The following is an 18,049-nucleotide window of genomic DNA, read 5'->3' as shown; positions in this document are numbered from 1 at the left end:
CCATCAAAAGAACAGTAGTTTGGTGATGTTAGCATGACAAGATACCTTGCCATAGAGCAAGAGTGTTAAAGCTTTTCCTCAGGAAAGGCATATCAACTCAATTACATGGCCAGCAAACAGTCTAGATCCTAATCCGACTGAAAGTGTGTTGGGGAAATTGAAAAATAAAAATGGTTCATGAAAAGGCTCCATCTTGCAAACCGCTATTCAAGAAAGACCAGCTTAATGAAGAATATTGTTTTTCATTAGTGAAGTCCATGCCCCAAATAATTCAGGCTGTCATAAAAGCCAGTAGCAACAAAGTACTACTTGTGTTTTTTGGTTGATGATTCAATCATTTTTTTGCCAACATTGAATGATTCCTTAATTTTTTCCTGTACTTGTATGGACATTAAATTTTCCATTAATTAAAAGAGTTTAATCACATTTGTGTGAGGTATGTTTAAAATAATCAGAATGTTGAATTATTGAACAAAAATAATGTTGTGTGTTATCTGTGATTCGTTTAGGCTATTTGCTATGAAATAAAAATTTTGGGTCTTCTAAGTGTGGTGATTCCATAATTTTTGCCAGGGGTTGCAGTTTTGGACTGGTTTTGTTTAGCAGACCTGGCTACCTTGACCACAAACCTGAAGTTAACTAGATACTGGTGTGACACATGAGGGCAAATTCAATGGTACAAGATAGACAAAGACAGGAAACGAAGTGCAGTGCAAAACCAAGAGGACAACAACTCAAAACTCAAACCCAGAACAGATGTTACATCTGTACTGTATATTCAAATCAGTCATCATATGCCTGTGTTAGTCAGTAGTTGATGCATGTTAGTAAAAAAATGTGCTCACTGATCTCTCTTGCGTCGATGGTCAAGTTGTACCAGGCTGCTGTTTCTCGATCCAAAAGGTTGGCCACATACATGGTCCCATTACTGGGATCAATTCTGAACATCTGTCGTGTGTCGCTGCTCTTTGAAATGCTGTATCTGTTCAAGGGGGAGAAAATGTTATCTGGAGCTATTTTTCTTATATTTTTTTTCCTAATGTTTGTTACCATGTGCAGATTTCAATAATGCACAAACAGCAGGTAAATTAAACAATCATGGACTGTATGGCCAAGCACATAGATGGTATGGCAAACATAATGTATTCTGTTCTGTAGATTCAGAAACTTTTGGTCTGTTTCTCCAGATTGCTACAAATTTAACAACAACTTTACAACACTGTACAACACATCCAACTAAGGAAATGGGAAATAGTGTCAACAACTTCTTCAATCTGGAATTAATAATTTCAGTTATAATTACAACTTCAATATCTACTATAAATTACCTCTACAAAAGATTGTATAGCAGTGTTATACAGTATAAAATACAATGTGAATAATAATTATAAGCTTATTTTGTTATTATTATTTTTTTAATTATTATATTTTCAATGTTTTGGGGTTAAAACATTGGTTTTGGGGCCTTTTTGACTAAAATAGTGGGGTCAGTTTGACCTACAGTCACCAAACTTGGTTCATATCTTGTTGTCATTAAGCTGGAAAACTTTCAAAATCTCAGCCATTATCTCTGCCAATGAGGAACATAATCCTTTTGTAATGTAATGTGGATTTTTTTTTTCTAATTGCAGTACTCATTTTAACAGACTTACAACATTAACATTATGCCAAGACATTAAATATGCTGACTTTCAATATCTCACACAATGTTGCAATGAAAGGGAAACCATTTCATATCTTCTAAATGCATAGTCTGATTTAAATCAACTAGTTTGATCATAGATCACATGGATGCGGCAGTAGTTGTGATTCACATAGTGCCTCCAACTGGCAGAAAGAAGTATGGCACATAAAATGACTTTAACATAGTCCTCTTGGTGGCCTCTTAGTTACTGATCATCGCCGCTTGCAGCAATAAATCAAAGGTCTGTTTCTCAATTAATTCTTGTTAAGAATAAACTGTGCAAAAATGTAGACCTTAATTATCTGATGTACTTATGTATTAATCATATGGTGAGGCAAGAGTTTACTTTATAGAAATAGTATCTTCTAATTAGTAGAAGCAAGAAAGATGTGTATATAAGATTGCTGTCACTAGTAATAAGCAGGACTAGTGAATAGATTGTTACTAATAAGTCAAACAATGTTATTGTAGCACAGCTTAAGCATGGTATCGTCTGGCCCCAGCTGTGTTCTAGTTTTCAGACTGTTTTTTTTAATAACCTTTGTTTTATTAATGCTCTTATCCACATTTACTTGCACATCTGCAAAATGTGGATGCCAACATTGCTTCTGTGATTACATTTCCATGTAGTTCTCTATAGACAGAAGGGTTTTACTTTATTAAGATTGTCCCTCTTGAACATTCTGTTGTCAATTAGTAACATTGCACTTACGTATCTACTAACTCTCATAAGAGTGTTAGTAGAGTATTAGTAGACTCGTGGGGTTAGGGTTAGAATAAATTGACATGTACTTGCAACATTACCTATAGTCAGCAGAATTTATCTTGGGAGACCACACCAGTAAAGAGTTAGGAGATATTAAGCAGACTTATACTAATACTCTAATGAGAGTTAGTTGACATGTAGATACAATGTTACTTATTGTCAACAAAATGTTCAAAAGGCACCACCAAAATTAATATTACTGTCAGAAGGCTTGAATATCACAAGCAAAAGCAGGTGTTGTGTTACGTCAATAGGTGGGCTTTGGGCAGTTGAGGGTTGTAGGATGTTATACCCATGGCTTTTTTGATCTGGACATTGCAGTCCTGCCCCTTAGGTATATCACTAATTGAGCTAGAAGAACAGTTCAAACAAACTAAGCAATGTTTTGAAAGCACTATAGAGTCACAGTGATTATTCTCAGATGTACTGTTATTGTCATTCTAATCTGAAATGAGAAAGGAGGGAAGGTGAAAAAAAGGAAAAATTACCTTATTGGGTTGTTGGTGGTGTCAGTGTCTTTAGCGTAGACTGTACCAACTTGAGTGCCTATTTGGGCACTCTCTAGAACTTTCCAGTTATAAGGTGTTTCATAAAAGATGGGTGGTTCATCCACATTTGTCACAGTGATTTTGAGTGTTGTCCTGTCACGAAACTCATATGCACTCAAAAAACGTGTGTCTATGTTTTCATTGATAGCCTCTACAGCAATGACGAACCGCCTCTTGCTCTCATAATCCAGTGGCTACAGAGACAAGAGAACACTTTCATAAAACTGTTGTCCAGTGATTGCCAGTGTTAATAGATTTAAATGTAATTAAAATTTAATTATTAATTAAAATATTTAACTAAAAATATTAATAATTTAGTATAAATAGACATTAATATAATTGTGTCTTGGATTTGTTTCTGAGAACATTATGCTCAACATTTGTGAAACACTGTCATTAATATTCAGAAAAAAAACTTAGATGGTGATGATTACATATGGATACAGTCAAACCAAAATTTATTCAGACACCTTCAACATTTCTCACATTATCACAGATTATTTACTATAGTCTAGTAAATGGTAATAAAATACGACAAGAACAAATTCAACTTAATAACGTCTAGGTTATGAAGGTAGCCCTCGTTCCCTGAAGGAGGGAACGGAGACGTTACATTGGGATCTCGCTTGAGAGACCGATCATCTCTGAGCCTTATTAAAAAGGCCAATTGAAAATTGGCGAGTGGATGTGCACCACTCAGTCAGGCTTTTGCTGAAGAGCGGGGAGAGCCCAGCGTCAGCGCAATGCCAGGGGCGTCGCAGGGGAATGTAACGTCTCCGTTCCCTCCTTCAGGGAACGAGGGTTACCTTTCGTAACCTAGACGTTCCCCTTCAGTCGAATCACTTCGACGTTACATTGGGAACTTAGACCCATGGAAAAGGCCACGACCCTGACGCCGCGTTACGCACAACGCCACGTGCCGGCAGGTCTTCCCAGACGTGTCCGCAGGTGGTCATTGTAACGTAACCTTCCCAACGCCCTGAGGCCCAATAAGGGGGGCCTACAGGGATGCCAATTGTATTGAAGCATGGGTTGGGGGGGAGCACATGGAATTCGTATATGTGGAAATGAGAATAATTCAATATATCCATAAGGCTTCTTAGGGATACACGAGGGAAACAGCGGTCTCCTCCGCTGGAAAATATTGAAAAGTATAGCCACAACCTGCGGGGCGAAGGAGACCCAGGCAGGATCACAGTCAAGGACTACTCCACATCTAGCCCTGACTGCGGGGCATGGAGGACCCAGGGTTCACCGGAGGGAACATTCTGGGAGAGAGCGCACGGATCCACGTGGGAATGGCGCAGCAAGCCGACACCAGCCGTCCTCCCGCTCGCCTGAAGTCTTATGTTAAGACACGGGAGGATACGGCCTCTGCGCGGAGGTTGTAGAACCTAGCGAAGGTATTAGGTGTCGCCCAGCCCGCAGCTCTACAGATATCTGCTAGTGAGGCGCCATGAGCCAACGCATAGGATGAAGCAACACTCCTAGTGGAGTGGGCATGAACACCTAGGGAGAGCCATGCCCCTTGATATAGATAAGACAGGGAGATGGCATCTACCACCCAATGAGCCAACCTCAGTTTGGGGACAGCATTCCCTTTCTGCTGAACCCCGAAGCAGATAAGCTGCTCGGTGCGCCTGAAGTGCCGAGTGATTTCATTTTCACATTTATAGACACAACATCGCAAGGCTGGGTCTGCCTCCTTCAGGGCAGAGCTTGCAGGTTCACAACCTGATCGCGGAAAGGCGTGGTGGGGAACCTTGGGCACAATAACCGGGCCGGGGTCTCAGGTTGTAACGTGAGAGTCGCCGGGCCCGATTTCTAGACACGCTTCGCTGACAGAGAAAGGTTGTAGGTCTCCTACCCTCTTGATGGAAGCCAGGGCAGTCAGGAGCGCTGTCTTAATGACAGGAATTCTAGCTCGATTGAGGCCAGTGGCTCAAATGGAGCACCCCGCGGCCCTGAAGGGTGACGGGGGGGTCCCAAAAGGGTATGAGGTGCGGTCTGGGCACCTCTGAGGGACCTCACGACCAGTGGGTGCTTACCTACTTTGCTCCATCTACTGCATGTGATATGCGGCTAAGCGGCGGCATATATTCCGAGAGTCGAGGGGACAGCCTGCGCTCCAACTGTCCTGCAGGAAAGGAAGCACTACTGCAATCGTGTATCTCTGTGCCTCTAAGCGAGAGGAATGCCAGCAAATAGACCTCATCTCAGTGCGTAAGCCTGCCTGTGTAAAGGGAGCACAGTACTGAGTGATAGTTTGTATCATGGCCTGTGGAAGGCCGGAGAGGTCTACGGTGTCAAACCGTGCCCTTACAGGGAGGGACTGCCGCGAGGGAATGGTTACTAAGACCTAAGTCCGGGTGGGCCATCCTTGTAGCGCAACCTACAGACTTACTCCTCGTCCTCCCTGGAATCGCACAGAGTCTGCGCAAGGAGGCTCGCTGGGGAAGGGCGTACTTGGGCCCCGGAGGTCAGCTGTGTGCCAGTGTTACTCTGGCAATGGGAGGAATCGGAAGGGCGAGCGGATGTGGCTGGGCCTTGCCGATATAACTCCAACTAGCTGCGTCACGGGGTGGAGTCGCCATTCTGCAGGTGGGTGGACTGCCGTGGGAACCGACCGGCTGCACGGTTGAGTTTCCCTGCTTCAAGTGAATGGCAAGTAGCAAAATCTGCCACGTTGGACTCCATGGGAGCAGATGGGGAGGAGCTGTAAGCCTCTGTCGTACATGGCAACCCAACCCGTGGTAAGCCACGGGCTGACTTGTCGGCAATACTGCGGGAAAACGCCAGTCCGGAGTGAGCCGAGATGCCATGCCCATCATGGGACTCGATCGTGCTGAAGCGGTCTCACATGAAACAAGCTTAGCGGCAAGCGGCTAGAGCTGTCATGTGCCCCAGGAGCCTCTGATTTTGAGAGGACCGCTGTATTGTGCCTGATTAGCTCAGGGACTACAGCACTGACTGCGCGCTCTTGGTAGCAAGGTGGGCCGTCTTGTGGACCGAGTCGGGCTCCCGACCGAGGAAAAGGATTCCCTCGGTTGGCCTGAAGGACCAGATGGCGGGGGTGCCGAAGCACCAGGTCCCTGTATTCGCACAACGGAACTCACGAGTGGGCTGGTAAAGCACCAGTCGAAGAGACGGTTGAAGGCGCGAATTCCTGTCTGCCGAAGAGGGGACAGGTGAGCTCCCATGGCCTAAAGAAGGCAGGAAGGAGGGGGACTGGCCAAATGGAAGCACCTCGCGCTGAAGCGCTCGATCCCCGGGGCAGACTGCAGAAGGGGTGTGCGCTGGGGAAAGATCGAGACGCGACAACGGGTGCCCTTCAGGCAGATGGCTGCGACCCAGCCCTGGAGCATGTGTGCCGACAGCCTAAGAAGGGATTGGAACAGAGCTCCATCCAGGGCGGATGTTAACCCACCACTCTAACTGGACACGTGAAGTCGGGACTCTTGTCAAATCCTGACCTCGTCCCGGCTGGAGGGACAGGCTGGATCACGTCCTTCGCCAGTAGGAACGCGACCTCCGCAGGCAGAACAGAGGCAGGCCTGCCGAATAAAGATTGTAAGGGGTACCTCTGAGTCTGGGCAGACGCCTGGAGCCGGGCCGTACCGTCCGTATCAACCAGCGTAGTGGTATCAAGGGAACGTTGACCGACGTGACCGTGGTGGGGCAGCTTAGGGAAAGACAGGGAAGGAGACAAAACCCAGAAGGATGAACGTCCTGGAGAAGTGTCTAACTGCACTAAGCAGTGCTTACCTTCTTCCCTGGTTCCCGCGCTGGCGACATCCGGTTCCGAGGAGTGGAAGTGCTGCTCAGGAAGGAAACTCGGGGCCGGGGCCCCGGAGGTGAGAAAGTCAGGTCTTTCTGTGATTTCAATGAACGGCTAACGGAGAGTCTTCCTGAGAGGCGAGTGGCGTCCCTTTCCAACGGGCAGCTTGACGTCGGGCTGCGAGTCCTGGATCGTGTGGCTCAGCAGGGGACGGAGCTGGTTTCGGAGCAGGCAGACGCGGGGGCCCAGGCGGCGGAATGGTAACTTCGCGGCGGGGCAGGATATGTTGGATGGCCTCCGTCTGCCTCTGAACCGTGGAGAACTATTTTCCTCCTGTGAAGCGCCAAAGGAGACGCCCAGCCCAAATGGCGGGGAGGGCGTACTGCTCTGGCATCTCGACGGGGGTATGCTGATGGGCGGAAGATCGCAGGCTTTTGGGGCCGGCGGTACGTTTGACGCCGCTGAGCGAAATCCTTCACGGTGTCGCCGAATAGGCCGCTCTGGGAGATGGGAGAGTCGAGAAAGCGAACTTTGTCGGCCTCCGCCATCTGGGCCAGAGTCAGCCATAGGTGGCGTTCCTGGACCACGCAGGTGGATATCACCTGACCAAGGGAATGCGCCATGAACTTAGTGGCCCGAAGGGCGAAGTCAAATAGTTCTTCAAATACCCCCTGGTCAGGACCACTCTCGTGCAGGTCTTTAAGTGCCTGCGCCTGGTACACTTGCAGTGTTGCCATGGCATGCAGGGCGGTGGCAGCGTGTCCAGCGGCGCGGAAGGCCCGGCCCATGAGGGCGGAAGAAAATCCACGCCCTGGATGGGAGACGCGGAGGGCCCTGCCAGGTGGCCGCGCCCAAAGGTGCAGCGCGATAGCGCGCTCGACCCGGGGGACCGCCACGTACCCCTTGGCTGCCCCGCCATCGAGAGTGGCGAGGGGAGAGGAGCTGGAGCGCGCTCCAAATGAATAGGGATCGCTCCACGATTTTGTCAGCTCCTCATGCATGTCCGGAAAGAACGGGACCGAGGGGAGCGCGGCGCTGCCGCTGGTGCCCTCCCCAGGAACCAATCGTCCAGCCTAGAAGGATCGGCCGGAGGCTCTTGGGGAACCTCCAAACCGATCCCCCCCGGCTGCCCGGAGAAGCATAGCCGACAGTTCGACATCAACCTCCGGAGGGGCAGCGACCGCGGGTGGGCGCTGTGCCGCGGGAAGAGATGTCACCGTCTGACTCTCCCTCTGATGCTGTGACAGACATCTCATCCTCTGCAAGAGCACCGAAGGAGACGCTCGGCCCGCCAGGCGGGGAAGCGTACTGCTGCGGAAACTCAACGGGACCACGCTGAGACAGAGAAGTCTGCAGGGCTTTTTGAGCCGGCGGAACGTTCTCTACCATAATTTGAATGTCCCCCCCGGGCCTCACCGTGGTGGCCGAAGCGCATTGGCGGCTCAACGGCTGACTGCAGGAGGGAGGCGGGGGAAGCCAGCTCGCGAACGAGCGGCAGGACTTCAGCGTGGCCATGGTCATGCTTTCACCATGTGGGCATGAACCATTCGTGAACGCCGCCCCAGCGTGCTCAAAGCCTAAACACGTGAGGCAGCGTTCATGTTCGTCTGCTGAGGAGAGGAAACTACCACACCCAGAAATGCACGGCCGAAAATATATTCTGAAAAGAACGTCTGAAACGGCCGCTAGAAATTGCTCTTTTGTGATCCTGGTTGCCCAGGGAGGCGCCGCGGGGGCTACTGTGCACTCGCCGGGGCTGCTCGCTGGAAATGCAAAGGCTTTATATGGCCGTGAAAACGGCCACCCACAGGATCACGCTGGCGGCTGCCAAACAATGCTCATTCTGTGAAACACTCTTTTAGTTTTGGCAGCGCACCAGCAGGAGGGAGCATGAACTCTGAAGAACTCTTCTTAGTAGTAGCAGTCAAGAGGACCGAGGCTCGATCCATCGGCTCTGAAGCAAAAAGTCTGACTGAGTGGTGCGCCGCCATCTTATATACCCGTATGTACGGGGGCGTGGCCGGCGCGCACGTCCACTCGCCAATTTTCAATTGGCCTTTTTAATAAGGCTCAGAGATGATCAGTCTCTCAAGCGAGATCCCAATGTAACGTCAAAGTGATTCAACTGAAGGGGAATGTCAGATTATGTTGATTGAGAGGTATGCAATAAATTAAGTTCAATTTCTGTCAGCTGTTAATTTTAAGTACACAATTAGATAATACCAATTTAGGTCAACCAATTACCAAGCAATGCTCAATTTTGTGTGGTGTAAAAAGGTTGCATTGGCAATCAAAAAAAAAATCATAAGCAAATGTGGTCAGGTCAAAGTGTCTGAATAATTTTTGGGTATAATATGTCACAGTTTACTTTATTTTGCTATTCTCACTTATTTCAATGAACTATAGTGTTCTGCACCAACTAGTAAAAATTATATCTGGTGTCTAAATAATTTTTGGTTTGACTGTATATCTGTATTGTACTGTAAGACCTGAGCCAGTATGACAATCCCCTCTTGAGTGTCAGGGTCCGTCTGAATTGTGAAGGTGCTGCTTTCCTCAAGATCTTCTAAGCTGTAGTTCATTTTAGCGTTCAGACCAACATCCCCATCATCTGCCATTATTCTTCCCACTGTAGTGCCCACTGGGGCTGACTCTGATATAGCAAATGTGTACAAATCTGGACATAAAGAGGAAAAGGGGGAAAACACTTTCAAAAGCATTAATGTGCTTGAGGAAACAGAAACAGGAACAAAAGACTATATAATGCAATACTAAAAAATTACTGAATGCTAATAATAAAGTAAAATGTCATTACTCACACATCCATATGGATTTTTGACATGGTCTGATTTTTCTGTTGACCTCTATGAATTTTGTGCAATGCTAACTATATTTCCTGTCCTCTTCCCCTAACCTAACATTTCCAATCACAACATTTTAAGATGTTATTTAACATAATTTATTAAGCTGTTTGTGGGGACGATTGGCTGCGCTGTGGTTCTGTGACCATCTCTGGAGCACCACAACTTGGAACCTTTCTTCCTCTTTCTGTCATCCCAGACCCTTTTTAATTGGAGCAGGGTCACAGAGGGATTTGTTAATTCATCTGGGCTAAAAATGACTGAATATCACATCATGGGCTATATAATTACTATTTTTGTGTTTGTCCATTTAAAAAGTACTGGGCTGTGTTCTCCGATAACATTGTCTCTTAGCACGCTAAGAAGATTCAAAAGGTACACCTTAACTACAGGTATACCTTTCCTACGTGTTTTCTCCGAACTATACTTTAGGATGTTGCTTAAGGTAAACCTTCTTAAGTGCGACCTTAGCAGGTGCTGTCCATGGTGGAGGTGCTGAATAGGTTGATATCGATGCCTCGATGATCGATTGTGCGCTCTTTCCTTCACAGCGGTATAGGTAAAGTATTGAGAAAACAATGTTCTTTATAAAGAAACGTTTTATAAATAGTATAAACTGCATTTAGTTAAGTGAGTGTCTCACTGCTCATTAAAATATGTACATGCAGAAATAATATGTGTATGTATTTATAATTTAGCAAGTGAGCAATCCCACACCCTCATGGCCATACCTGTGTTAATGTTCTCCACAACGTATGCTGATTACCCACTAGCGGTATCAAATTATTGGCGCAAATCGCCACACTGTATATAAATAACACTACTTTGCAATAGCGTGTAATGCATACGCCAAAGTCCAATTTTGCGTGCATATGATACGCCAATCCTTCCCATTAACTTCAATGGAGAGAGGATGCGTACAAATACCACGCATCATCTTTTATATAGATGATATGTATATATATATATAAATATATATATATATATATATATGGTAATTGTACTCATCCTCTCTCCATTGAAGTTAATGGGAAGGATTGGCTTATCATATGCACGCAAAATTGGATTTTGGCGTATGCATTACACGCTATTGCGCTCCGTGGATGGAGCCGTCTTTGTTTTAAAACAAGTTCTCGCTGTCTCACTGCCATAGCTATAAAGTTTGTGTAAACTCATCTTTCTTTATATAGACTCCTAAGCCTTTTCTGTCAAATGGTTCACCAGCTGATGTGCCTTGAGATAGTAATTAAAAAAGCTAACAACCATTAGTGTACGGAAACTTTATTAATGAAAACACTTCCACTGGGTGTAGGCCATTAAGTATTTTATGTATAAAATATTAAAGTAAAGAAAAAATGTTATTTTAATACTAAATAAGATTTTATATTAAATGTTCATATAAAATTTTCTATGTGTAATTAAACTGCGAAGTAAAAAAGCTTTTTGCGTAGTGGTGGCCACTAGCGATATGAACCGTCAGCAGCTATAAGGTATAGCTAAGAGCGCTCCAGACCAACCTTACGAACGTATGACTTACAGAAGGTATACTTAACTAAGAAGGTTTCGGAAAACACGTATTAACGATGAGGTACTTCTTAAGGTACAACTTAAGAACGACGTAGCGTTAAGGTTGTTTTTGGAGAACGCAGCCCAGATCTATTCCCACATAATCTTGTCACTAGCATGGGCAGAGAATACACGGGGGATATGTGTCAAGTGCAAATCTGTTCACATAGAGGTTTGCAGGGGACAGTGTGAAAAAACTGTCTACTTTTTATTCGTATCCAAATAAAACTGATATTTTATTTGTATCTAAAATAAGAAGATTGTGAACATTACGGAGCACTACACACTCTCATGCAGTGTATGCTTCATTCACGCTCGAAGCCGGAGTATGAATGAAAAAGTGTAGTATATAAACAAACTATGAATATGTTATTAGCAAAAACATGTAGGAAAAAATATTGTTAATTTAATTAATATTAGTAATAAAGGGTAATTGTCGTCATCATCATCACCCTGACCTGGTCTGAAAATGCTCTATAATACAAAGCACCTATCTATAAACATCATTAAGTTGTTGTGAGTAGCTTCTTCTGGAATCTGTGATGTGCTAAATTAATTAATTAATTATTTAACTAGTTACACTTTTAACATAATTCATCTGTTTTATTGACTGAAATATGTAATGGTCATGTTTTTGATTCTCACTGTGCTGGAAAGTGGGTCCATTGTCATTGACATCCATCAGGCTGATGGTCACAGTGGTTGTGGCGCTGTAGCCTCCAGTAAGTCCAAGCATATCCTTCACTTGAACCACAACAAGATATGTCTCTCTGGCTTCTCTGTCCATATTAGGCCATGATGTCACAATTATACCTGTGTGGGAGAGAAAGAAAAAGAATAGCAAAACGAGATGGAACCCTTCCCACCAGCAGTGATTTATTGTTCACCTGCTGCAACATGCTACTAAGTCTGTCTCCCCCATTTAACAGTAATACATTTGGTGAATTATCATTGCCTTGATGCAGGGGTCCTCAGCCCAGTTCCTGGAGGTCTACCATCCTACAAAGTTCAGCTCCAACCCTGACCAAACACACCTGAACCAGCTAATTATTCTCTTAGGTAGCACTTGATAATTACAGACAGCTGTGTTGGAGCAGGGCTGGAACTAAAGTCTGCAGGTTGGTAGATCTCCAGGAACAGGGTTGGGCACCCCTGGCTTATTTTACATTACTATTGAATAACATTATATAGGTTATTGTCACGGTGCGTACAGGAACGGGCAACACAACGATGAGTAAAATGCAAAGTCTTTAATAAATCCTCAGGTATGGTAACAACAGCAGACAAAGAGACTGGAACACAGGAGATAACGTATGGAACACTTGATGTAACATTGTTGCTGGACAAAGAAACAGGGAAAACAAACCAACTTATAAAGGGTGGCTAATTGACAAAGACGGGTGTGACTGATGACACTGATTAACGGAAGGAAGTCTAAACATGGGCATAGGGGAAACCGGGCTCTGGAGAGTGCTCAGGATGACACTGGAGGGCGCTCGGGAGGCACCGGCACTAGAGGGTGCTCGGGGTGAGCGGCCTCTGGACGGCGCTCGGGAGCCACAAAGGAAACAGAACAGTCCAGGGAGGTGATGACGGAGCCAAGGAGGAGACAGGAGGGATCTGGAGCAGGTGGAGCCAGGCAAGACCCAGGCCACAGTCATGATGGAGACCCATGGTGGAGCCGACAGAGGGAGGAGCCATGGTGGAGGAAGGGCTGACGACCCCAGGGGGCAGACTGATGGAGGCGGAGCAGGTGGTGGTGGAGCCCGAGGCTAGACAGAGAGCCGAAGATCCTGGGCAACACCGAAGATCCGGAGGGCCAAGGCAGAGCCCAAGGCTCTGATGACCGAGGTGGAGATCTGGAGGTCCGGGGCGGAGCCGGAGCAACAGAGGACTGAGGCTCTGCCAGAGGGAGGGAGGAGCCTGACGGAGCTAGTGGGACGGTGCTATGAGGTGCAGCCGGAGAAATAGAGTCGTGAGGCGAATGCAGGACAACGACCGATCGGGGCGGAGCTGGAGGGACGACGGGCGACGGTGGAGACGAGGAAGCTGAGAGCTGTGGTGGAGCCGCAGGGTCGGAGGGCCAAGGCGGAGTTCTGGACTCTGAGGCTGGAGGCGGAGATGAGGGATCCTCCAGCCATGACGCCGATGGAAACTGGCAGACCCACGGCAAACCCACCACACAGATGGTGGGCTGAGGGTGAGCAGAGGGGCTGCCAGCGGACAGCGGCAGTGTGGCCGATCCATCATGGCAGACAGAAATAGGCACAAGAGGGAGGGTGGGTGGGAAATCCTAGTAGGCAGACAGTTCAGGGTAGAAAGGAATTTTAGTTTCAATATCTTCAGTGAAATCAAGTATTTTTCCCCCAGAGTCCTGCATTTGCTCACACTCAGTGGGTGTGGCCTTCCATAGTCACCTTTCGCTCCACATTAACTCCTACCATCACGGGCGCTGTAGCTGGCTCTCGCACCTGGTCGGACGTAACAGCCTCAAACTCCATGGTGATCGTTAGCTCTGTCGCTCCCATTGGCGATGGCTCGTTAGTTGCGTTGGCAGCTGGCTTGGGCCCCGCATGTCGGGGTGATGGTGGGCTGAGCTCTGGGTCTGGAGTGGGGCTGGTGTCATACTCTGTGGTCAATGAAGCTCTGCTGGACACCAGCACCCACTCTACATACCCGGTGAAATTTCCCCGAGGACCATCTCTGGACAACCTGCACTCGGTGTTCAGGCTGTGGTCTTGTAGAACGTGCAGAGGCAGTAGTACGGATTGTGGGTACGTAGAGCGATCTCCACAAAAAGTCTTGTATTGTCCTCAAGAGAAAGGTTCCTCTGCTCTAGCATTAGGAGGAGGACAGCAGGGTTATCCATAAGGAAAAAAATAAAGACTGTGTTAGTCGGACTTTCTGTAAGCACGTCTAGGAGTATATGCAACACAGAGATATAATAAAAAAAAGTCTTTAATAAATCCACAGGGAGAAACAGGCAATAAGAACAGGAGCACATACATGCATACATGTAGCAACGTCAAAGTCCAACAGCTAACTCAAAACACAGACAAACTTATAAAGGGAGAGCAGATTACAAAGACAGGTGAAGGCAATGTTGTTAATTAATGGGAGAAACCAATATAAACAGATCAACAGAGGGAGACAATGGGAGAGAAACCAATACACACAGAATGACGTTTATGTAACACACACACACACACACACACACACACACACACACACACACACACACACACACACACATACACATATATATATATATATATATATATATATATATATATATATATATATATATATATATTAGGGATGCTTATATTGACCGTTTAACCGTTAACCGACCATAAGAATTTTAACCGATTATTACTATCAGTTATACGGTTTAAAAGTTTTTTTTTTTTTTTATATATATATAGTTTTTTTTTTTTTTTTTTTTTACGTTTGCAGCATGGTGAAAGAAAAAAATAATGCTATATGTAAGTTATCTGTTTACTCACAGGCGCGTGTGGACGTGCAGTGTGGCTGTATCACTGATCTATATAGATCAGTGGGCTGTACAGGCATTTTTCGCTGAGCAAACACCTGCTTCACCTTCACTTAGTTAACTGATGTAGTATATGCAACGCAATGGCAAGTGGCGATATTGGGTTATCAGAGAGTGAATCCGTGAGTGAATGTATTCAAATTCTGAATGGATTATAGTCTAGAAAGTGCGCAATAGGCGCGCCTGTTACAATCACTGGAAAGTTGTCACTCATTCTGTTCATCGCAATCCCACAAAGTTAATAAAAAGTAATAAAATAACCTTTACACTGCACAATTAATCTCTTTTTTACATCATATCAACACTTTCTTTGTTTTAATGAGAGAGTTCGCGAACGTGTAGAATTCAGAAGAACTGAAACCGGCACTTTGGGTGGTGAATGGATTGTAATTTAGCCGCCTCCGATTGGCCACAGCGATCATCAAATGTCTGTGATTGGCTATTGCTGAACGCTGTAAAACCACGCGTCTCCACATGCATATGACAGTGGATTGAGAACTCCCGGACTGCAAATTGAAAGTTTTTTTTGTGATGGTGTTTTTGTCGCGGATCTAACAGTTAACAGGCAGCGTTCCAGTCTATCCGTACAGCATGTCGACATGTTAAAAACTAGGCACACTGAGGTATAGGCTGGCCTGCTATATATGTTTATGTCCGACGGGAAGAACAAGACCGGTACCGTTCTTCAAAACGCATAGAAGGATTCAGTGTGTTTTAGTTTTGTCTTAATTAGATAGTTATTAAATTTATATATATTTAGTGTAGGCCTATTTATTTTATTCTTTTTTATATATTTTATATTGAATTTCTCCGTTCTCAGAAGCGCACATGATGCGTGATAATTTGAGTGTATGTGAATGCAATTTTTGTTGTTGCTCTGTATGCTGCTGTTTGCACGTTGAAATAAAACATTTGCTTGTATTTTTTATGTAAAACAGATACTCGTGCATTCTATTTTTAAACTAATTTATTATTTTAATTTTATCAGTTAACGGTTAATGTTCGAATAACGAGCAGCGGTCGTCGGTCAGGAAAATTAACCAAAATGAGCATCCCTAATATATATATATATATATATATATCCTAGTCGATCCTAGCCCACGCTTCCCCAAGTCCTTCAAAGCTCCATCATAGTCCTCAGCCCAGTACCGCCGGCTGCCGCCCACCGCTCAAGCCCGCCAGTCACCGCCCAGCGGCCAGTACAGCCGGCCTCAGAGTCCCCGGCCAAGAGGGCCTCCACGCCTTAGTCCCCGGCCAAGAGGGCCGCCACGCCTGAGCCCCCGGCCAAGAGGGCCGCCACGCCTGAGCCCCCGGCCAAGAGGGCCGCCACGCCTGAGCCCCCGGCCAAGATGGCCAACACGCCTGAACTTCCCAAGCTCGCTGATCCCCCATGGCTTCTTTTCTGGCCTCTTGGTCGTTAGTTTAAAACACAAAAACTTAAATTTAACAAACAAAAAATGTTCCAAATATATTTGTAAATTAACTTTATGAAGAAATGATGAGAAATATAACCACTTATTAAAAACTAAAAGTGAGCTATTTTAATGGCTGCAAGAGCAATTGTGTATTTGGGAAAGAGAGAAAGGAAAAAAAGACACAGGCTCCAGACAGACTCGGGACGGTAATTCTGAGAAGCTGTTGGACAAGGGCTGGGCTAGGTTGTTATGATTTTTTGCAACAAATGTTTGTTTAACATTTAATATTCTTATTTGGGCTACTTTCTTATTAAACTATTATTTATTTGATATTTATTTGGTCTTTCTCTTATTCTTTATTTATGAAGCACTTTTACACAACTGCCAGTTGATCTAAAGTGCTGTACATTATATATAAAACTCAACAGGTACAAGAACACAGAGCAACATAAGCACAAGAACAACAATACAGTTAACATGGCTAGGTAAAAGCAGCCGACAAAAGATATTTTTTAAGCAAGTATTTTTAAGCAAGTATGTTCCATAGGCTAGGACCGGCGACAGCAAAGGCTTGATCATTCTATGGAACCTCGATCTAGGAACAGAGAGGAGACCAAGATTACTGGATCTTAGAGACCTATTGGGTTTATGAATAGAGATAACCTCTGAAAGATATGCTGGTGCTAGGTTGTGAAGAGATTTAAAAACAAATGTTTACCGGTAACCAGTTCAATGCAATCAGAAGGGGTAAGATATGATCGAACCTGCGTTTGCCTGTCAGCTTCCTTGCAGCTGCATTTTGGACCATCTGTAAACGCATTATAGAGGAATGACTTATACCATAATATAGTGAATTGCAATAGTCTAAATGGGATAAAACAAATAAGTGAATAATCTGTTCAAACCGTTTTACAGAAAGTAAAGATCTGATTTTCGATAAATGTCGTAAGTGAAAAAAACTTGTTCTGACCACTGCGCAAATTTGTAGGAGGAGAGATGACCAAACTGAAGAGCACAGTCTTTATTTGACTTTAAACCAAACAAAATTATTTCTGTTTTGTTCTCATTTAACACTAAAAGATTCTGTTTTAACCATGTTTGTAATTCATTTAGCAGTGATGGGCAAGCTACTAGGAAAATGTAGTGAGCTAAGTTAACAGTTACTCATTAAACTAGATAAAAAGTTTGTTAGCAAACTTTAAGTTGGCTTGAGAAAGCCTAGCCAGTAAGTTTTAAGTAGTTTTAAAAGCTTTTAGTTTAAAGAAAGTTTAAAGGTTTTCAGTTTGAAATAGTTTTAGTTTGATTAATAAAGTTTGAAGATAGATAGGCTAGATAGATATAAATAGTTTGAAAATAGATAGATTTATAGATATAAATAGTTAGAAGATATAAATAGTTTGAATGTGAATAGATGCTAAGGTGTTGCTATGCGGTTGCTAAGGTACCCAGGGTGGTTGCTAAGGTGTTGCTATGCGGTTGCTATGCGGTTGCTAGCATTATTTAAGCAAGACTAGCAAGTCGTTAATATGATTTTTAGCATGACTAGCAAGTCGCTAGCATGATTTTAGCACGACTAGCAAGTCGCTAGCATTATTTTAGCATGACTAGCAAGTCGCTAGCATGATTTAAGCATTATTTTAGCATGACTAGCAAGTCGCTAGCATGATTTTAGCATGACTAGCAAAGTCGCTAGCATGATTCTAGCATAACTAGCAAGTCGCTAGCATGATATTAGCATGACTAGCAAGTCGCTAGCATGATTTTAGCAAGACTAGCAAGCCGCTAGCATTATTTAAGCAAGACTAGCAAGTCGCTAACATGATTTTTAGCATGACTAGCAAGTCGCTAGCATGATTTTACCATGACTACCAAGTCGCT

General features: G+C 44.7%; 1 protein-coding gene across 1 annotated transcript in view; it reads right to left on the bottom strand.

Moving 5' to 3' along the window:
* Positions 1-18,049, bottom strand: part of cdh19 (cadherin 19, type 2) — an 81,245-nt gene that overhangs the window by 13,729 nt on the left and 49,467 nt on the right. The window contains exons 5-8 of the mRNA XM_073830439.1: positions 11,849-12,016; positions 9,266-9,453; positions 2,939-3,192; positions 846-982 (exon numbers count right to left, since the gene is read on the bottom strand). Of these exons, the coding sequence (XP_073686540.1) occupies positions 846-982; positions 2,939-3,192; positions 9,266-9,453; positions 11,849-12,016 (747 nt within the window). The remainder of the gene's footprint in view (positions 1-845; positions 983-2,938; positions 3,193-9,265; positions 9,454-11,848; positions 12,017-18,049) is intronic.

This window comes from Garra rufa, chromosome 24 (genome assembly GCF_049309525.1).
Source record: "Garra rufa chromosome 24, GarRuf1.0, whole genome shotgun sequence".
NCBI classification, from domain to species: domain Eukaryota; kingdom Metazoa; phylum Chordata; class Actinopteri; order Cypriniformes; family Cyprinidae; genus Garra; species Garra rufa.
The sequence above is the reverse complement of the archived record's forward strand: the minus strand, read 5'-3'. Positions and strand labels throughout refer to the sequence as shown.